The sequence below is a fragment of the Felis catus genome, chromosome A3, assembly GCF_018350175.1.
Source record: "Felis catus isolate Fca126 chromosome A3, F.catus_Fca126_mat1.0, whole genome shotgun sequence".
Classification (NCBI taxonomy): Eukaryota; Metazoa; Chordata; class Mammalia; order Carnivora; family Felidae; genus Felis; species Felis catus.
In genome coordinates, this window is record NC_058370.1 from 61,303,429 (window position 1) to 61,326,051 (window position 22,623).

General features: G+C 35.9%; 1 protein-coding gene across 6 annotated transcripts in view; it reads left to right on the forward strand.

The window, feature by feature from the left end:
* MGAT4A (alpha-1,3-mannosyl-glycoprotein 4-beta-N-acetylglucosaminyltransferase A) overlaps positions 1-22,623 on the forward strand; it is a 123,454-nt gene that overhangs the window by 77,306 nt on the left and 23,525 nt on the right. For all 6 annotated transcript variants that reach the window (XM_045054101.1, XM_023251617.2, XM_045054102.1 and 3 more), the window contains exons 6-8: positions 11,163-11,209; positions 12,955-13,068; positions 14,692-14,767. In XM_045054101.1, coding sequence (XP_044910036.1) covers positions 11,163-11,209; positions 12,955-13,068; positions 14,692-14,767 — 237 coding nt within the window. The remainder of the gene's footprint in view (positions 1-11,162; positions 11,210-12,954; positions 13,069-14,691; positions 14,768-22,623) is intronic.

Below are 22,623 nucleotides of genomic sequence, written 5' to 3' on the forward strand. Positions count from 1 at the left end.
CTAGTGTTTCTATTCTTGATTTTAAAATATTTTTTTTCAACGTTTATTTATTTTTGGGACAGAGAGAGACAGAGCATGAACAGGGGAGGGGCAGAGAGAGAGGGAGACACAGAATCAGAAACAGGCTCCAGGCTCTGAGCCATCAGCCCAGAGCCCGACGCGGGGCTCGAACTCACGGACCGTGAGATTGTGACCTGGCTGAAGTCGGACGCTTAACCGACTGCGCCACCCAGGTGCCCCTATTCTTGATTTTAAATTACAGATTACTGTGTTAGTGCATCAGTAGTGTTTTTGGCCTATAATTTTTTTAGCAGTTATATTTTAAGATGTTTACTTATACATTTGTTACAAATCATACAGATGCCAATTAGGAAGAAATTGTACATGTATAATAACCTATAAAATTTGCTCATAGTTCAACAAATATTTACCAAAATACTGGTAAGTACCAGGCATATCATTGAATAAAACAAAGCCTCTGCCCAATGAAGTTTACATTATAGAAAAATACATATTAAAAAAACAAATATATAATACATTAAATGGTAGTAAGTGCTAGAAGAATAAGTCAGAATAAATGGGAAAGGGAGTATGGGATTGCCAGGGGATGGTTTATTAGACTGGTCAGGACATTTGGGCAAAGATTTGAAGGATGTGGGAGTTGAACAATCCAAGCTGACTAACAGCATGTGCAAAGACCCCAAAGCAAGAACATTGCTTGGCACATTTTGTGAAACAGTGAGGAGAGACCTGTGTGGTTAGAGCAGAAAAGGTGAAGGGTTCAGTAGTAGGAAGTAGTCAGAGAAGGAGTGGGGTGGGCCAGGTCACATAGGACGCTACAGGCCATTGTAAGAACTTTGCTTTTACTCTGAGTCAGAGAGCTAACATTTTTTTGTAAAGGGCCACATGGCAAATATCTTTGGTTTTACAAGCCGTACATTTTCTGTTGCATCTATTCAACTCTGCTGATACAGCCTAAAAACAGCCAGAAACAATATGTAAATGAATGGGTGAGGTTGTGTTCCAATAAGATTTTACTTTATGAAAACTGGCAGTGGGAGGTGCCTGGGTGGCTCAGTTGGGTAAGCTTTGACTTTGGCTCAGGTCATGATCTCACAAGTTCAAGCCCCACTTTGGGCTCTGTGCTGATAGCTCAGAAGCTGGGCCCTGCTTCAGCTTCTGTGTCTCCTTCTCTCTCTGCCCCTCCCCAGGTCATGCTCTGACTCTCTTTCTCTCTCTCAAAAATAAATAAACGTTAAAAAATTAAAAAAAAATTTTTTTTAGTGTTAAAAAAAAAAAACAGGCAGTGGGGGGCGACTGGGTGGCTCAGTTGGTTGAGTGTCTGACTTTGGCTTAGGTCATGATCTCGTGGTCTGTGAGTTCGAGCCCCGTGTTCTGCTATGTGCTGACAGCTCAGAGCCTGGAGCCTGTTTCAGATTCTGTGTCTCCCTCTCTTTCTGCCCCTCCCCCACTCATGTTCTGTCTCTCTCTGTCTCAGAAATAAATAAACATTAAAAAAAATAAAAAAAAAAAACAGGCAGTAGGTCTGTTTTGATATAATTACGACAAAATCATTTGAGGGTTTCAAATAGGGAAGACACTTGACTTACCTTTTTATTCCTTTAATGTTTTAAAATACTTTATTTTGAAATAATTTTGGATTTACAGGAAATTTTCACAAATAATAGAGAATATTCCCTTCACTCAGCTTGTTGTAATATTAACTTATGCAGCCCTAATAAAATGATCAAAACCAGGAAGTTAACATTGGTATAATACTAATTATAGCTAAACTGTAGGTTTTATTCAAATTTGGTATTTTTCCACCTAATGTCATTTTTCTATTTTAGCATCCAGTCCTAAATACCACACTGCATTTAGTTGTTCTGACTCCTTAGTTTCCTTCTATCCCTGATAGTTCTTGCACTTTTCTTGTCTTTCATGAATTTGGAAACCATTAGTGAGTACACTAGTCAGTTACTTTATAGAATGTCTCAGTTGGGATTTGTCTGATATTTTCTCATGATTAGGTTGTAGTTACGTATTTTTGGTGAGAATAATATGACTTACCTTTTAAGAGGATCACACTACTTTGGAAAGGAAGAAGCAAGATTACTTAGGAGACTTGTAATAATCCAGGTGAGGCTTGGACTAGGATTTGTAAAGGTGGTAAGAATTTGAACTGAATGGGTTCTGATTAGAAAAGTTTGAGAACTATTGCTGTAGCATCAACTGTTTAGGAGAAGGAAAGGAAGAAAGGCTATAACAGATATATTAGAAATGAAGTTGTTTTTTGTTGTTTTTTAATGTTGTTTATTCTTTCTTTTATCTTCCAACAACTTGACCATTTTAGAAGCTAGTAAAGCTAACTAGTATTTGTTAGTCTTTGTTGCTATATTTGCATTGAATTTAAAGTATCATAAAGCCAAGCATTAAATGGGTGGGAATAGCTTTTCCTTGGACCTTAGGGAAGTAAAATTTATTATGAGCTGCCAGCCCCATTCTAGCACCTGTCTTTTAGTCCTTTTGACTTGCCACTTGTACACATTATCTTTCTGGAATTTTCATTGGTTTCTTATTATGTAAAGTGACATCTGCTTCAGGCCCTGAAAGAGTTAATAAGGACTGGGCTTATTTTCCTGCTGTAAGCAACTAGAAGGCTGAACAAAATATGATTCATTTGTTCTCAGACGTTGGACAACAGACTGTGCATGATGTGATTCCCAGAGACAGAAAAATAAGTGCAGTGGATACCACAATTCCCCCAACTTTCTGCCTGGAGATGCATTCCAGATCACATTGCAGGAAGGGCAGTTGCAAATAGAGCAAGTGGAAACTGCAGGTTAGAGTTGCAGAAAGGAGACTGCTGCACAGAAAATGATGATGCCTTTTTTGTCTTTGTTGTATTAGGGCCACACATATGTAGGGTGAAATTAACAAGTCTGGGGGAAGGGGGAATGATCAGGGAACTATAACCCGAACAATTCCCATTGCTCACACAGGATGGGTTCTGACCAACTGGAATGGCAGGGCATTTAGTGGCAACTCCAGAGGAGTTAAAATATCCTTGAAACGGTTATTCTAGGCCCATCCCAGTAAAGCTTAAAAAGAGGCCTATGGGGGGTCAACTGATGAACAAATAATGGCCTATTAAAATAAAGCCCAATACTTTTTTAAAAAACAACAAGGTTAAGACACTCAACACTGTAACATTTATAATGTTTATTATCAAATAAAAAATGGTTAGTATGCCAAGGAAAAAAATGAGTCATAACTAAAAGAAAATTTAGCTAATAGAAACAAATCTAGAAATGACAGAGGTGATAGAACTGGCAGGAAAGGACAATAAAACAACTATTACAAACATTTTCAAGTCCTTAAAACAATGAGGAATGGAATGGAAGATGTATTAAAGAACCAAATGGTGGAACATATAGCAATGAAAAGTACAATATCTGAAATTTAAAATTTACTGAATAATCTTAAAGGCAGATTAGACCCTGCAGAAGGAAAGGTCAGTGATTTTAAAAATAACAATAGAATGTATCCAAAATTAAATTAAATAGGGGAAAAGACTGAAAAAAATAAGAATAGTGCCTCAGTGGCCAATGGGATAATATTAATTGATCTACCATACGAAATTCCAGAATGGAGAGGAAAAAGAAGGAATAATTACTTTTTGGAAACAAGAAAAGTATAAACCCTTAGATTCAAGAAGTCCAAAAAGTCCTAGGCAGAATAAACACAAAACCATTGTCAGGTATGTCCTAATCAAATTGCTGAAAACCAGAGATAAAGAGAAGATCTGGAAAGAAGCCAGACACATTATGCACAGAAAAAGAAAAGAATACTACTATAGATTCTTCTTAGAAACTATGAAGGCCTGAGACAATGGAACATCATCTTTAAAGTGTTGGAGGGGGGCGCCTGGGTGGCGGAGTCGGTTAAGCGTCCGACTTCAGCCAAGTCACGATCTCGCGGCCCGTGAGTTCGAGCCCCGCGTCAGGCTCTGGGCTGATGGCTCGGAGCCTGGAGCCTGTTTCCGATTCTGTGTCTCCCTCTCTCTCTGCCCCTCCCCCGTTCATGCTCTGTCTCTCTCTGTCCCAAAAATAAATAAAAACGTTGAAAGAAAAAAAGAAAAAAAAATTTAAAGTGTTGGAGGGGGAGCCCGTTTTTTTGTTTTGTTTTCATTTTTAAGGTTTTAGTTGAATGGCCTTGTATTTAATCAATTAGTATTAAGTGTTCATGCTACATACAACCTCATGATACCCAGGTGTGTGGGCATCTGTGAAAGCAGTGCACAGATATAGTGCAATCTCTATCCAAATAACAATGACATTTTTCTCAGAACTAGAACAGAGAATCAAAGGGCACCTTTATCCCTTCTACGGGTGGGCCACCTGAGGGCCTTTCCACCGTGCTCGCTTGCCTGGTCTCCTGCTATGTCACGGGCTTCTGAATTCTAAGCAAGTTCTTTCACAATCTTTGAGACTTTGTTTCATTTCTTTCATTTCTTGATAGAATGAATAAACAGAAAATGAGTAAGGATAGAGATGACTTAAACAATAGTATCAGCCTAATGATATAAAATCTTAAGAGGTAATTTTGAAGGTAACTATCAAACGTGGTGGATATTGTTTTTATTTTCATGACATCTTTCCAGAGACTATCTTATGGTCTATTGGAGTGATTCAACCTTTTTTAAAAAATTGAATTATAATTGACATACAATACTATAGTAGTTTCAGATGTACAGGATAGAGATTCAATATTTTATACATTATAAAATGATGACCACAATAGATCTGGTTACCATCTATCACCATGCAAAATTGTTACAATATTATTGACTATATCCTGATGCTGTACATTACATCCCCATGACTTATTTATTTTGTTACTGAAAGTTTCTACCTCTTAATGTCCTTCACCTGTTTGCTAATGCCCCAACTGCATCAACTATTTTCTATATCTATGAGTCTGTTTTTATTCTGTTTGTAAATTTTGTTTTGTTTTTTAGATTCCATGTGTAAGTGAAATTATATAGTGTTTGTCTTTGACTCATTTCACTTAATGCAGGTCCATCCATGTTGTCACACAGATGGGAAGATTTCATTCTTTTTTTATGGCTGAATAATATTCCACGTTGTTTCTATACCACATCTTCTTTGTCCATTTATCTCGCACCGGACACTTGGGTTGCTTCCACATCTTGGCTTTTGTAAATAATGCTGCATTGAACATAGGGAAACTATATCTTCTCAAATCAGTGGTTTTGTTTTCTTTGGATAAATACCCAGAAATGGAATTGTTAAATCATATGGTAGCAGTATTTTTAATTTTTTGTGGACTCTGTACTGTTTTCCACAGTGGCTGCACCAATTTACATTCCCACCAACAGTGCACAAGGGTTCTCTTTTCTCAGCATTCTTGCCAACACTGGTTATTTCTTGTCTTTTTGATACTAGCCATTCTGACAGGTTTAACATTGCTTTGATTTGCACTTCCCTGATAATTAGTGATGGTGAGCATCTTCTCATGTGCCTGTGTGTATGTCTTTTTTTGAAAAATGTCTATTCAGTTCTTCTCATTTTTAAATCAGGCTTTTTAGGTTTTTATTTTTGGATTGTATCAGTTTTTTTATGTTTTGGATAGCAACCTTTTATCAGATGTATCATTTCCAAGTATCTCCTCCCATTCAGTAGGTTGCCTTTTCATTTTGTTGATGGTTTCTTTTGTCACACAAAAACTTTTTGTTTGATGTAGTTCCATTTGTTTATTTTTGCTTTTGTTTACTTTGCCTGAGGGGAAATATCCAAAAAAGTATTTCTGAGACTGATGTCAAAGTGTTTACCACCTATTTTTTTTCTAGGAGTTTTATGGCTTAATTTCTTACATTTAAGTCTTTGATGAATTCTGAGTTAATTTTTGTCTTTGGTGTAAGATTTTATTCTGGTCCAGTTTTATTCTTTTGCATGTGACTGCAGTTTTCTCAACACGATTGAAGAAACTGATTTATACCTTTGTATGTTCTTGTCTCTTTGTTGTAAATTAGTTGGCCATTTAAGGGTGGGTTTATTTCTGGGCTCTCTTCTACTCCATTGAATATTTTTCTTTTTTCCATCAGTGCCATACTGTTTTGATTACTATGGCTTTGTAGTATAGTTTGAAATCAGGAGCATGTTACCTGCAGCTTTGTTCTTCTGTCTCAAAATTGCTTTGGCTATTTAGGATCTTTTGTGGCTCCATATGAATTTTAGGATTATTTGTTCTAGTTCTAAGAAAAATGCCATTGGTAAATTTGGTAGGGATTGCACTGAATCTGTAGAGTGCTTTGAGCAGTATGGACATTTTAACAATATGAATCCTAACAGGCCAAGAGCATGGTATATCTTTCCCTTTGTTTGTGTTGTCTTTAATTTCTTCCATCACGGTCTTAGGGTTTTCAGAGTGCAGATCCTTGACCTCCTCGGTTAAACTTCTTACCTATTCTATGCTTTTTAATGCAGTTGTAATGGGATGGTTGTCTTAATTTTTTTCCCTGATAGTTCATTATTAGTGTATAGAAACACAACGGATTTCTGTGTGTTAACTGTGTATCCTGCAAATTTACTGAATTTGTTAGTTTTAATATATATATATATATATATATATATATATATATATATATATATATATATATATATTTGGTGGAGTCTTTAGGGTTTTCTATGCATAATCATGTCAACTGCAAATAGGGCAGTTTTACTTTCTTTTCCATTTGAATGCCTTTTATTTCTTGCCTCATTGCTGTGGCTAAGACTTCTAATACTACTTTGAATAAAAGTATTGAGAGCAGGAATCCTTGTCTTGTTTCTGATCTTAGAAGAAAAGCTTTCAGCTTTTCACCCTTTTATTGTTAAGTATTACGTTAACTGTGTGTTTCTCAAATATGGCCTTTTTTATGTTGATGTACATTCCCTTTATACCTACTTTGTTGAGAGTTTTCATCATAAATAGATGTTGAATTTTGTCAGGTGCATCTTCTGCATCTGTTGAGATGATCTTGTAATTTCTGTCTCTCGGTTTTTTAATGTGTATCACAATAATTGATTTGCGGATATTAAAACATTCTTGCATCCCTACTTGGTTATGGTATATGATCCTTTTGATGTATTGTGGAATTTGGTTGCTGATATTTTTGTTGAGTATTTCTGTGTCTGTGTTCATCAGGGAAATTGGCCTGTAATTGCTTTCTTGGGGTAGTATCTGTCTGGTTTTCATATCAGGGTAATACTGGCCTTGTAAAATGGGAAGTGTTTCTCTTCAATTTTGGGGGATAATTTGTGAAGTATAGATATTATCTCTTCTTTAAATATTTGATAGAATTCACCTGTGAAGCCATTTTGTCCTGAACTTTTGTTTGTTGGGAGGTTTTTTAAAGATCTGTTTTAGGGGTGCCTGGGCGGCTCAGTCGGTTGAGCGACCGACTTTGGCTCAGGTCATGATCTCGCAGTTTGTGAGTTTGAGCCCCGCATCGGGCTCTGTGCTGGAAGCTCAGAGCTCGGAGCTCAGAGCTTGGAGCCTGGAGCCTGCTTTGGATTCTGTGTCTCCTCCTCTCTCTGCCCCTCCCCAGCTCACACCCTGTGTGTGTCTCTCTCTCTCTCTCTCTCTCTCTCTCTCTCTCTCTCTCTCTCTCTCTCTCTCTCTCAAAAATAAACATTAAAAAAATTTTTTTAAAAAAAGATCTGTTTTATTCTTAGAGTGTACATGAGTGGGGGAGAGGGGTAGAGAGAGGGAGAGGGAAAAAGAGAAGACGAGTGAGAGAGAGGAGAGAGAGGGAGAGGGAGGGAAGGAGGAAGGGAGGGAGGGAGGGAGGGAGGGAGGAGAGAATATCTTAAGCAGACTCCATGCTCAGCATGGAGACTGACGCAGGGCTTGATCCCTCGACTCTGGGATCATAATCTGGGCCAAAGTCAAGAGTCAGGATGCTCAACTGACTGAGCCACCCAGGCACCACAGCAGTTTGTTGTTGTTTTGTTATTTTACTGATTTTATTTCCTCATGATTTGTAATTAGTCTGTTCAGATTTTCTATTTCTTCATGATTCAGTGTTGGAAGATTATGTTTCTAGGAATTTATCCATTTCTTCTAGGTTTTCTAATTTGTTTGTAAATAATTGTTCATAGTATTCTCTTAACATCCTTTATGTTTCTGTGATATGGGTTTTTTTTTTTCCTCTTTCATTTCTGATTTTATTTATTTAGGCTTTCTCTTTCTTGATGGATCTGGCTAAAAGTTTGTCCATCTTTTCAGAGAACCAGCTTTAGTTTCATTGACCTTTACTTTTTAGTTTCTATTTCATTTATTTTTGCCCTGAACTTTATTATTTCCTTCCATTAACTTGGGGCCTTTTTTTTTCTTTTTTCCTAGTTGCTTTAAATGTAAAATAAGATTGCTTATTTGAGATTTTTCTTGTTTCTTGAGGGAGGCCTGTATCACTACGAACTTCCCTCTTAAAACTTATTTTGCTGTGTCCCAGATTTTGGGACATCGAGTTTCTATTTGCATTTGTCTCAAGCTATTTTTTGATTGCCTACTTGATTTCTTTATTTGACCCATTGATTGTTTGCTCTCCACGTATTTGGGTTTTTTTCAGTTTTCTTCTTGCATTTAATTTCTAGTTTAATATAGTTGTGGTTGGAAAAGATACTTGATGTGATTCCAGTCTTCTTAAACTTATTGAGACTTGTTTTGTGGCTTAACATGTGATCTATCCTGGTGAGTGTTCCATGTTTCATGTTCCATGAAAACAATGTGCATTCTGCTGGTTTGGAGTGCAGTATTCTGTGCTCTGTCTCACCAGGACTGGTCCAGTGCAGCAATATGATCTAAGCTTTTCTGTTAAGCATCCTGTTGATTAGGTATTCCCAATTTGTACATAGATATTTACAAATCACACATATATGCTATTAATAGCATATTGCACTCCCTGAAATATATCAAAAATAGAAAAGTAGAACATTCTTTTTTAATATTTTTTTACATTTAACTTTTTAAATCACTTTTTTGTAATTTACCTAAAGTCACAGCTATGCAACCACCATCTCAATTTTCAAACATTTTAATCACCCCAAAAAACAACTCTGTACACCTTACCCATCACCCATTAATACCCTTCTCCCCCCAGCCCTAGGAGACCATTAATCTACTTTCTATCTGTGTAGATTATTCTATTCTGGATGCTTTATACAAGTAAAGGCATATAATATGTGGTCACACATTGAACAAATGTGAACGTGTTCAAGGTTCATCCCTGTTGTAGTATGTATTAATAATGCATATACATACTAATACAATAGCATATAGTTTTGATATAAAATACTTAATTTTACTTAACCATGAGGAACACTTGATTCTCCAGGAAAAAATGCTCTTTTTCTATGTATGTCCACTTTCCTTCCCACCTTTCCCACGTATATACCATTCACATACCCCTAGAATACACATATCTCAGTTGTATATTTGTAGATGCATTCCCAGAATTGAGTGATAATATTGCCTTTGAAAAAGTCTCCACACGCCTTTAAAAAAGATCCAGGAAAAAGTGCTCTCTTTTAATTTAATGCAAGCAAGCCCCAGAGATCTGATATTGCCTATCTTATTATCAACATTTAAGAGTGGGGGAGAGGCAAGAACAGTTTCCAACCACAACTGTATAATGAAGATAACGATTTGCCTGGCTGTTTCTAGGCCAGTTATACATTTAGCTTTCTTCAGAAGATTCCCAGAATTCCCTTAGCTGATACCAGAAAGGATTTATTCTCTGGTGGAAAAGTGATATCAATTACAGTCGTTTAAGCAAACCTTTTGTTAGTTCTGTTGATTAGCATAAGGATTACAGCAGAAGGATTACATATAATATTAGATTTGGCTCATGTGAATTTCATACGTATTATTACACATTACTTAATGAATCTACATTTACTTTTTCTTCTTGACCTACCTCTTGGACAGCCAACTGGGAATAGGGAGGTGGTCTTGTTCATCTCTGTATTCCTGTTTTCCTTGGATAGGCAAATCACTGGCCCTCAATAAATGCTTAACAAATTGAATTCCAGGTTGTTTTTTAATTTGTTTTAAATGTATTAATATCTATATAAACCAACCTTGATCATATTCTCCAGAATAATAGCTGATGTGTGAAAAGATACTCATTAGTTACATATATTGGTGATAAATTATTTCAAAAGAGATCACTGACATTTGGTTCATATAGGGGAAGTACAGAAGATTTTGAGCGGTGTGCCAGTTGTATCTCCATAGTTGTTAAGAGTTTGAAGAATGTGGTCTTAATGTCTCACTCTTAAGTCTTTAAATTTAACAATAAAAATAGGAATTACTTGCAGTCAACAGAAATTAAAGTTAACATACTTTCATAGACCATCTTCTATACCACAACTTTTTATAACTTAATAGTTTTGTAATTTCCAAAATTTATCTTTTTGTTTTGGTTTGTTTTCTTTTTATCAAGTATTAAGTGTTTTGTCAATCTATAACATAGATCGTATTTTTTGTATGATTGATTCTTTTTAGCATTTTAATATAAACTGTGACTGTATTTAAAATTGGTAGGGGGTATTAGATCTTTATTTGTATATAATTCTAACTGTGTGTAAAGTGCTTTTTGACTTGGGTTCTAATCATTATCAGCCTAATAATGAGAATCATAATAATACAGACCATAACTGCTTTTTATTACATAGTTTCATCATTTAATGTCAGAGTCGCTAAGATATTATCTCCTCCTGCCTTTTATTTTTTTAAATAAAAATGGAAAAATCTTTCTCTATTGTTTATTCCATTATTTATTCACTACTTCTAGTTTGGATAGTTGAGAAGAGGTAGAAATAATTTCTGTACTCCGTTTTTTCTACTGAATCGAACAAGGACAGTTGAAGGTAATAAAACTGACATCTGCTTATTGTATTAGTAAGTACTCAATGATATATCGTAGTTCAATAAAGTAGAATAAAGTAGAAATGCAAATCCATAAGCTGTCTGAAATGTTAGTGCACTGCTTTAATTGAATGCTGTTAATTATTTATTTGAATTCATTATCAAAAGTTAAATAAAAATTTAAAAACATTAATGTATATACAATTTTTTTTTCTTTTTCCCAGACAGATAGTGATTATGTACACAGTGTTGTAGCCAACCTGGAGAAAGAGTAAGTTGTTAAATATGAAAATGATCTTTTAGTTACTGTTACTTCTTGGCTTTTTGCTAAAAGAAAATGCTTTCTTTTTATAGTTCCTTTCTCTGTGAAGTTCATTTTTCATTGGGCCATCTATAATTGGTCTTTAACCTTATCATAAAGTAGGTGCATATATATCCAGTTTTCTGATGGTGGATAAATTGGTGTATTGCAATATAGAAAAGATTTGAATGTCCTACATATATGACCCTATCCAATAAATTCTTAATCTTGAAGATAGTGAATATAGAGAGAGTCTGTTGACCAAGAAAAAAGCTTCTGCTGTCAGGGTAGATAGTCTTGCAGCAGTTTCAAACCTCAGTGCTAAATTATGGCTGAATCTGTACTGTTTTGCAAAAATTGAGTAACAGTTTGCTGTGAGCAAGGCACTTAGCAGGTAACAGGTGGAAATCTTAGTAAGTTTCAGATATTAGTGTTTATATCATCTTCATAGTTTTAATAGTGATATCATAAAACTAGTCTTGATAAGGGTTTCTTCACTGAGTTTTATGTTTTTGCCCCAAAAATGTATCTTTAACTTAAAAAAGACAAAAAGAAGCAACAATTACTTGCCAACTCTAGATTTAAAATAATGCAGCTCTTTCTTTGTCCATCAAAATGCTAAAACCAGAGATTTTAAAAAATATATGCAGAGTTCAGAATTGTGCATTTGTTAGATTTTTTTTCCCTCAAGTGCTCGATTTCTTGGCAGCCTTTATATAAATACAGTTTAGTATAGCCTCCTTAAATATAGGAACAAGGCAGTAACTATTGGCCCCTCCTCCCACAGAGCACGTGGACAGGTCTCTGGGGCTTAAGCTGTGATTTTGTCAGTTCTCTTCTTCCTCAATGTATAGGAAAACCAAGCCCAGAAAAAGGTACATTTAAGCACAAAGGACATATGTGCGAAGGCAGGTAGCTGCACAAGAATTTTGTGGAGATTGGCAAAAACTAAATAAGGGAGAATGCAAATGTGAAAGAAATTACATTTGAGTTAGTAAAGCTCCTTATAAAAACCTTAGAACAGATTTTCTCAACCTTGGCACTGTTGACCTTTTGGGCTCGATAATTCTTTGTTGTGAGGAATGTTGTATGCATTGTAGGATATTTAGCGGCATCCCTGGTGTCTCCCCACTAAATGTCAGTAGTAGTACCCACAGTTAGGACCACCACATTCCTCCAGACATTGCTAAGCGTCTGCTTGGGGGACAGGATGGCCCCAGTTGAGAAATGACTACTTTAGAATGACATATAATCTATAACTCACAACTAAGCCTTTCTGAAAGTGGAATAACTGGTTTTTGCATACATATATAGAGACACACAGTCAATAGTTTATTTTTTTTTCAATTCTCTATTTTCTGTGATACCTTGATTTGATTTTTAAAAATTCTGATACTTTTTAGGAATATAGTATCTGCAGTTGGCCCAGGATTTCTATGCTTCTCTAAGGATAGTAGCATTTTACACTGTTTTTAAAGCATTATTTAAAAAAAAAAAAAAGCAAAAAAACCCCCACCAAAACCCTTTTGTTATTGGAAAAATTTGCATTTTCTGGCAAGTAAAATCAATGATGAGCTACTTCACTGAAGACACTGTGATGTGACCATTACAGTATACGTTACTGATGTGTTTTATGTTAAGCACAGTAAGTTGAGCATTAAGATAAATAAAATCCCACAGAACTTAAATGACTCAGCTATCCTTTCTCATGGTAGATTTTCTAAAGAAATCAGTTCTGGTTTGGTGGAAATAATATCACCTCCTGAAAGCTATTATCCTGACCTGACAAACTTAAAGGAGACATTTGGAGATTCTAAAGAAAGAGTAAGGTGAGCCTGTGTTAAGATCCCCCACTCTTGTGAGTATGATACATAATAAATGTAATCCTTATTTATTGAAATGTACCACATTTTAGGGTTGAGCTAATTTGTGAGAGCTAATGAATTTTGGTTATTTTATTGGAAATTCTGATGAGAGGTTGAATTTGGTATGCTCAATAACTTGTATAACTGCTTTTCTGTGGTATAACTTTTCTTAAGAGTATTTTCAATAGAATTCAGAAGCTAGTTCATATAGAAATCAAATGTTTGTATGCAAAATAAATGAGAACTGATTCAATGAAAGTGATAAAAACAATAATACTGTTCTGCAGAATTATATTGTAATAAATGTATTTAGTCAACTGAATTTATTTGTCTCTGACTCTCTCAAATTGAAGGACTTAAAACTTTCAATGTGTTGTTATTAAAAACATTGTAATCTAAGAGACATTGATATTAGTTTTGGATTTTCTATAGGCAGAAAAAAAGGAAAAATACAGTTTTGGGAAGAGACTTACTGTGTTTCTTGAGTGAATTTTTCTGAAAGATATGTCCACATAGTTGGTCGTCTCAATAAATATAATTTTAGTTTTAAAAAATTTAGGGTTGAATTTGGTAAAAAAAATTTTAAGTCATCTCATTAAATTCAAAACAGTTTATAAAGTATATTCTGGAGAAGTTTACTTATTATTTAAACCTTTTATTTTTTTTAACTAGCTTTTACAACCACTTTACTTACTCAACATTAGTCTGTTTCTGCAGGCTACCAGGAATTCACTGAAAGGACTTAATATTGTAAACCTTAATATGTTTTGGGGTTTTTAAGCATTCAGTACAGTATTTATTAATTTCCACCTGTATGCAAAGCCCAGCCCTGGTCACCAAAGCAGTGATCCCCGAAGTATAATTTTTGAAGCACCAGTTTCCAGAGACATTAAAATGTTAAATTTGAAAAAAGATCCTATGGTCAAAAAAGTTTGGAAAATATTGGACTAAAAAGTTTTTTTCTTTTTTAAGTTTATTTATTTTGAGAGAGAAAGAGAGAGAGTGCCAACACCAGTGGGGGAGGGGCAGAGAGAGAGGGAGAGAGAAAGGATACTAAGCAGGCTCCGTGCTATCAGCACAGAGCCCAGTGCAGGGCTCAAACTTATGAACCTCACAGTTCATGACCCAAGCCTAAGTCAAGAGTCGGACATTTAACCGACTGAGCTACCCGGGTGCCCCAAAAGTTTTTCCCAACAAATGTATTGACTATTTCAATGCCTCTAATATATTAATATGTCTCCAGAAGGAGAATATATGTGCTTCCCAAATTTACTTGACACTTGACTTCATTTTTCCTCAGGATGTCTTGAGGATTAGTGTTTTGGGGAATATGTTTTGATAAAGGCTTCATTAGAGAAAAGTGAAATCTCTTTCATGCTCCTCTACATGTGTACGTATGTGTGTGCCTGTATCTGTGTATCTATGGGTAGATAATTTGCATACATGTATATTATATATTGTGCATATACGTGTGTGTATTATAAAATATCACAACATACAATATGTACTCTAAAATATTTACACCTAATCTTATTTTGCTAAATTTGAGTCTGATTCCTAACTTATTTTTGAAAAAATTTTTTTCAGATGGAGAACAAAGCAAAACCTGGATTATTGTTTTCTAATGATGTATGCTCAGGAAAAGGGAATATATTACATTCAGGTAAGTGTGATTTTTGTTTTCCTTTCATGTTTTTCACACTTTTGAAGAAGTAGTGTCAAGAGTATATGTTCATTGAGGGGCGCCTGGGTGGCGCAGTCGGTTAAGCGTCCGACTTCAGCCAGGTCACGATCTCGCGGTCCGTGAGTTCGAGCCCCACGTCAGGCTCTGGGCTGATGGCTCAGAGCCTGGAGCCTGTTTCCGATTCTGTGTCTCCCTCTCTCTCTGCCCCTCCCCCGTTCATGCTCTGTCTCTCTCTGTCCCAAAAATAAAAATAAACATTGAAAAAAAATTTTTTTGAAAAAAAAAGAGTATATGTTCATTGAAACAGGAAGTTTGGAAAGTGTAAACCCTCTAAGATGTATATGTTGATAACAATATATCAGAAAGCAGAAAGGTCTGTCATAGTCACTGATAATGCGGGCTCTGCATTTCCATTCTCCAGTTTAGCCCAACACTATCTTTCCAGATAACCGTGTGACAGTGGGTGTGTCACTCACCTCTTCTTCTCTCATCCCGCCATCTCTGCTCTCATTCTCCCTCTCTCTACTGTTAAAAAGAACTAAGGTTTAGTTACTTGGCAAAATTTAAAGAAGGATTTTTTTACAGGTTTTTTTTTTTTTTGGTGGTCTTACAGTAGGATAGGTTTTTTGTTTTTGTTGTTTTGTTTTTTTGCATGCTACAGTACATTTACATTTATATTGAAGATAAGAATAAGTTTGTTATGATGTGGGTTTTAAGTTAGTCAGATAGGCAACAACTTAAATAATTCTAGGAAGCTCTTATTTCTTCTAAATCTCCTTCTCCTTAGTGACATTACAATTGGAATTTCATTTCTTTAACCAAAGGTCTTTATTCCTTGTTCATATGCAGATACTGCACACTATGCCTGTCATTTTTTTTTTTTAGTTAAAAAGTTTATTAGATATTTCCCTGGAAGTATACTTTGATTGATGGGAGTGGTAAAAAAAAGGGCTCTGGGTCCCTTAATCAGAAAGGAAATAAATGGTTTGCAACTGCTGGCATAGGTTTGGGAGGGAAGGAAAGAAGGAAAAGCCTCCTATCACCTGGGAAGGCCGACTTACTGAGGACAGACTTTGTCTCCTTTGACATTTTATCTTGGGCCACCTGTGTTCAAATGTGCATGATGAACCTTTTTCCTTGGTTCTCAGGCTGGGAAATGTAAATGATGATAGGGTCAGAATATGGCATTGTATGTAACAGTATACAAGAGTTATGAGTGTAAAAACATGGTATCCTAAAATTAGTACATTTCCTTTAAATGTCTTAGAGAAGTCTTTAATTTCAAAATAATAACTTCAAAACATTTTATTAAACATGTCTCCTATTATTGTAGTGGAAGCTTGCTGTTTGTTCTAGGGCCAATATATATTTACACTATGACCAAGAACTTTATAGAGAGAACTTTAAAACGTGTAGTTATATTGCTTTTAAATTTTATTTTAAATTTCTCTCTAAGGAAAGAATGGAATCTTAAAGCTTTTTTTTGGTGTGGAGTATAGGAAAAGTAAGCATTTAGGAAATTAAGGAAAGGACGTGGTTAAGAAAGAGAATAAGGAAAACCTTAAGCAGGGCATGTATATATGGTGTTATAACAACAGTAGCTGTGAACTAACATTTATTGCACACTTACACCATGTGTCATGCATTGTTCTTTACAACTTAGACTTTACACATATTAACTCATTTAATACAACTCTTTTTCACAAGAGCAAGATCATACTGTACATACTGTCTTGTAATCTGTTTTACTGTCGTTTAACATATTATAGATATCTTTATATGCCAGTAATTACAGACTGGAATAATTTTTAATCTCATTGAAATATCATTATTCAGATATCATAATGACCTTACTGTTGGTCATTTAGATTGTTCCTAACGTTTCAGTTGTGTCACAGATGAATCCAGTGAACATTCTGGAAATTACCCAATTTTCCCAAAAATCATGCCTCCAAAAAGAGGGAATAGCTTTACATTGAATTCTTGACATAATTTCATTTTACATAGAATTCTCTCAGTGAGTTCATTATAATTTGCAAAATATTGGTGGGAAGGGGCACCTGGGTAAGTTGGTTAAGCATCTGACTCTTAGTTTCAGCTCAGATCATGATCTCATGGTTTGTGAGTTGGAGCCGCGCTGACAGTGCTGAGCCTGCTTGTGATTCTCTCTCCTCCTCCCCGTCTTCACCTCCCCTGTGCACGCAGGCACATTCTCCCTTTCCCTCTCTCCCAAAATAAATAAAATAAGCTTAAAGAAAAAAAAGTACTGGTGGGGAAAACACATTAGCCTGAAAAGTCCTCAGTTTAATACTAGTTTTGAATGTTTGTGAAGGATAGAAATCACCTGGCAAAATTGGAGAAAAATTAATGTGGGGAAGGAAAGACATTCAATCCAGACTTGATAATTATCCTAGGTGTGTGACTTCATGAAATGTATTTATTTATTTTTTATTATTATTTTTTTAAATATGAAATTTATGTCAAATTGGTTTCCATACAACACCCAGTGCTCATCCCAACAGGTGCCCTCCTCAATACACATCACACACCCTCCACTCCCTCCCATCCCCCATCAACCCTCAGTTCTCAGTTTTTAAGAGTCTCTTATGTTTTGGCTCCCTCCCTCTCTAACCTTTTTTTTTTTTTTTTTTCCTTCCCCTCCCCCATGGTCTTCTGTTAAGTTTCTCAGGATCCACGTAAGAGTGAAAACATATGGTATCTGTCTTTCTCTGTATGACTTATTTCACTTAGCATCACACTCTCCAGTTCCATCCACATTGCTACAAAAGGCCATATTTCATTCTTTCTCATTGCCACGTAGTATTCCATTGTGTATATAAACCATAATTTCTTTATCCATTCATCAGTTGATGGACATTTAGGCTCTTTCCATAATTTGGCTATTGTTGAAAGTGCTGCTATAAACATTGGGGTACAAGTGCCCCTATGCATCAGTACTCCTGTATCCCTTGGGTAAATTCCTAGCAGTGCTAGGTGTGTGACTTCATGGTTGCATATGTTGGAGTATATCCTACCCAGGTTTTTGAGAGAGTGCTTTTAAAAAAGGCAGTAGGGCACCTGGGTGGCTCAGTTGGTTAAGCATCTGACTCCCACTCAGGTCATGATCTTGCAGTTGGTGAGTTTGAGCCCAATGTTGGGCTCGCTGCTGAAAGCATGGAGCCTGCTTCAGATCCTCTGTCCCCCTGTCTCTCTGCTCCCCCCTCACATGCTGTATCTCTCTCTCAAAAATAAATAAATATTTGGAAAAAATAAATAAATAAAAAAGGCAAAAGAACCAGAGGTTACTCTGTGGTCATCACAGGCATACTCCTAAAGGTGGAAAAAATGTCACCCGTGCTAATGTTACGTTTTGGCTTGAAGTGAAGTTTCGTGTGACAGAATCATACACTTTCATAAAGTCCTGTATCACAGACGACTTGGAATTGAAGACCATGTCTTCTGGAACACTTGTTGGGTGATTCAGGTACTTCCGAGATGGCGCTGAGTAATTCCTGCTGTATCACGTAACAAGGCACATTATGTCTGGTTGCCCCACTTGTATTGATGCTGACACTAATCAGTGGGCTTGGTGGTGTCAGCCTCATCTGTCTTTATAAAGCTTCCCAGCAGCCACTCCTCTGATTTCCACATTCTTTGATTATTTTTCCCCAGATCAGTTATTTCATTAGAGGTGCCGAGTGATAATTTTCTAATTGTGTAATTTGTAATGTTCTTATAAGTTGAGTTCATCTGTAAAGAACTTTTCCTCAACTCTTTGGTTACCTTGAAAAATAGTTCACAAAGGAAAGGCAGAATAAATGCCTATTCTTTCTCTTCATTAAATTTCAAAGGTGGTATCCTAGAAATCACCAGTGGTGGTCATTTAAAAAATATTGTTATGAACGCATGGATTTTTAAATATATTTGATTTCCCTTAGACCTTGCAGTCACTATTCATATTGAGGCTTACATTGGTACATCATAAGCTGGTGGGAATCTCTTCAAATTGGCTCTTGTAGTCCTTCAATGTAAGGCTAGTAATCTTAGATCATTTCTTTGCTGACTGGCACAAGATTTGCACATTTTCTATGGGAGATCTAGAATCAGCCATTTCTCTAAGGAGCTCTTTTCCATGTAGAAGCAAATAGTATTTAGGACCCCAATCCAGGTGCTCGAGGTGCTTATTGCTGTTATGGTGTCTTTGCTTCCAGGCTAAACTTTTAGCAAGGGAAAGAGTATTTTATTTTTCAGGAGAAAAATCTACAAGCTCATATTAGTATTCCCAAATCAAATGAAGATTTGGGGGTTTTTACTTGACTTTTTTGAATTTATACATGTATTTCTTTTACATTGAAAGTCTTGGTTTTTTTATCACATTATCCTAATAATATTATTCTATAGTATAGCTGAAATACTTACAAAATAATGATACCATTGTCACTACTATTAGACTGATGAATGCAATTTAAATTTTCTTTGTGCTTCCCCCCTCCTTAGAATATATACCAATATGGATATATTGTCAAAATACCATGTTTTAAAGTAACTGGAAATAATTCTTTATACTGTATGATCATGCTGCCAAATTGATATGAAATTTGGTTTGTTTCATTTTGTATTCAGTTTTTAGCATTTTTTATCCTTTTTAGTTGTAAAAAAAAATTTCCAAAATCATAACTTATATAAGATACACAGAAGTCTCACTTTATTTATTTAATTTAATTTAATTTAATTTAATTTAATTTAATTTTACTTTACTTTTATCTATTCTATTCTATTCTATTCTATTCTATTCTATTCTATTCTATTCTATTCTATTTATTTTGAGAGAGAAAGAGAGGAGCATGAGTTGGGGAGGGACAGAGAGAGAATCCCAAGCAGGCTCCACACTGTCAGTGCAGAGCCTTGAACTTACGAACTGTGAGATCATGACCTGAGCGGAGACCAAGAGTTGGATGCTTAACCAGCTGAGCCACCCAGGTGCCCCAGAAGTCTCACTTTTATTCCTGTTTCCTCCCTCTCCCATGGGTAACCACCATTAATTTTTTATTTCTTTTTATACTTTTAAAATTTTTAAGCAAAAATATATTTTTTTCTGATACTGCATTTGCATACTATAAAAACAATATTTTGCATCTTGTTTTTTAGCCTCCCTCTGTAAACTAGCGATCACTAATGAGATGTAAGATTTTATTTATTTTCTTAAATGTTTGTTTATTTTGAGAGAGAGAGTGAGTGGGGGAGAGGCAGAGAGAGAGCAAGAGAATCCGAAGAAGGCTCCATTCTATGAGTGCAGAGCCTGATGCAGGGCTCAAACTCACAAACTGTGAGATCATGACCTGAGCCGAAGTCCAAAACTTAACCAGCTGAGCCCCCCAGGCTCCCTGAGATGTAAGATTTTTTAAAGAATGGCTCTTGCCACGACAAAACACTGATGTCAGAGAAGTACATATGTTCACTAAAAAACCTGTACATAAAGGCTTATAGCAGCTTTTTTCATAATAGCCCAAATCTAGAAACAACCCATATGTTCTTCAGCCGGTGAATGTTACACAAACTGTGTCACATCTATACCACAGAATACTAAATAATGAAAAGAAACAAACTATTGATACACAGCACATCTGGGATCTCAGGTAATTATGGGCACTTTAAAATTGAATCTTAAAAGGTTGCATACTGTATGATTCCATTCATGTGGCATTCTTGAAATGACAAAGTTGTAGAGATGGAGAACAGACTATTGGTTACCAGATGCTGGAAGTGGGGAAGGAAGGAGGTGGCTGTGAATATAAAGGGTAGTGGTAGCACAAGAATCCTCGCGATGGAACTGTCTCCCAAAAACTACATGGAACTAAATACATACACGAATATATACACAAACCTGAATGCATGTAAAACTGGTGAAATTTAATAAGGTCATCAAATTGTATCAGAGTCAGTTTATTGAGAGAGAGAGAATCCCAAACAGGCTTGACCTGAGCCGAAACCAAGAGTCCAATGCTTAACCAACTGAACTACCCAGGTACTCCAAGTTTTTTTAATTTTTTTTTTAAATTTTTTTAATGTTTATTTATTTTTGAGAGACAGAGTATGAATGAAGGAGGGACAGAGAGAGAAAGAGACACAGAATCTGAAGCAGGCTCCAGGCCCTGAGCTGTCAGCCCAGAGCCTGACATGGGACTAGAACTCATGAACAGTGAGATCATGACCTGAGCTAAAGTCAGACACTTAACCAACTGAGCCATCCAGGTGCCCTTCCAAGAAGTTTTTTTTTAAAGTGAAGTTGCTTATATATAGAAATATATTGCATTTCTATACACTAATAACAAAGTAGCAGGAAGAGAAATTAAGAAAACAATCCTGTTTAGAGTTGCACCAAAAAGAATAAAATACCTAAGAATAAACTTTAACCAAGGAGGTGAAAGACCTGTACTCTGAAAGCTATAGGACAGTGATAAAAGAAATTAAAGATAATACAAACAAATAGATATTCCATGTTCATGGAATGGAAGAATTAATATTGTTAAAATGTCCATACAACCTAAGCAATCTACAGATTCAGTGCAATCCCTATCAAAATACCAACAGCATTTTTCTCAGAACTAGAACAAATAATACTGAAATTTATATGGAACCACAAAATACCCTGAAAAGCCAAAGCAATCTGAAGAAAGAAGAACAAATCCGGAGGTAACACAATCCTAGATTTTAAGATATACTACAAAGCTATAGTAATCAAAACAGCATGGTATAAGCCCCGAAATAGACACATAGATCAATGGAACAGAATAGAGAACCCAGAAATAAAAGCGAAGTTGTTTGATGTGAGAATGGAACAAAGCAGTTTTCGTAATTTAATGTAAAAATGTAAATTTATGGGGGCGCCTGGGTGGCTCACTTGGCTAAGCGTCCAACTTCGGCTCAGGTCATGATCTCACAGTTTGTGAGTTCGAGCCCCACCTCGGGCTCTGTGGTGACAGCTCAGAGCCTGAAGCCTGCTTTGGATTCTGTGTCTTATTCTCTCTCTGCCCCTCCCCACTTGTGCTTTGTCTTTCTCCGTCTCTCAAAAATAAATAAACGTAAAAAAAAATTTTTTTTAAATGTGAATTTGTGTATGGTAACCAAAATTAGTGTATTGAATTTCAAATAGGCATTTGACTATTTCATCTACATCTCTGTGCATTTAAATAGCTTGTTTTTGAATTTACTTATTAGAATAATTTGGAATTGCCTGATGTTAGGGATCATCTTCCTTGGGGTATAGATAGTATTTATTTATTTATTTATTTATTTATTTATTTATTTATTTATTTTTTTTTTTTAATTTTTTTTTTCAACGTTTATTTATTTTGGGGACAGAGAGAGACAGAGCATGAACGGGGGAGGGGCAGAGAGAGAGGGAGACACAGAATCGGAAACAGGCTCCAGGCTCTGAGCCATCAGCCCAGAGCCTGACGCGGGGCTCGAACTCACGGGCCGCGAGATCGTGACCTGGCTGAAGTCGGACGCTTAACCGACTGCGCCACCCAGGCGCCCCATATAGATAGTATTTAGATGTGAGTGTAGGCACCTCTTTTTTTCAGAAAGCAAGGTTAGGTGCCAGTATAGCTCTGTGCTTTGTCTGGTTTTCCCTCCAGCTTCCCTGAAGCATAAAACATGCCTTGCCTGTTCACTGATGTATTATTCCCTGGGTTTAGTATCGTGTCTGGAACACAATAGAAGCTCAATAAATATTTGGTGAGTCATTATCATGTCTTTCCAAGTACTCCTACTGTTTCTTCACAGATAGGAAGAAGAAAGCTTGTAGGACTTAAATACCTGAAAAATATAAA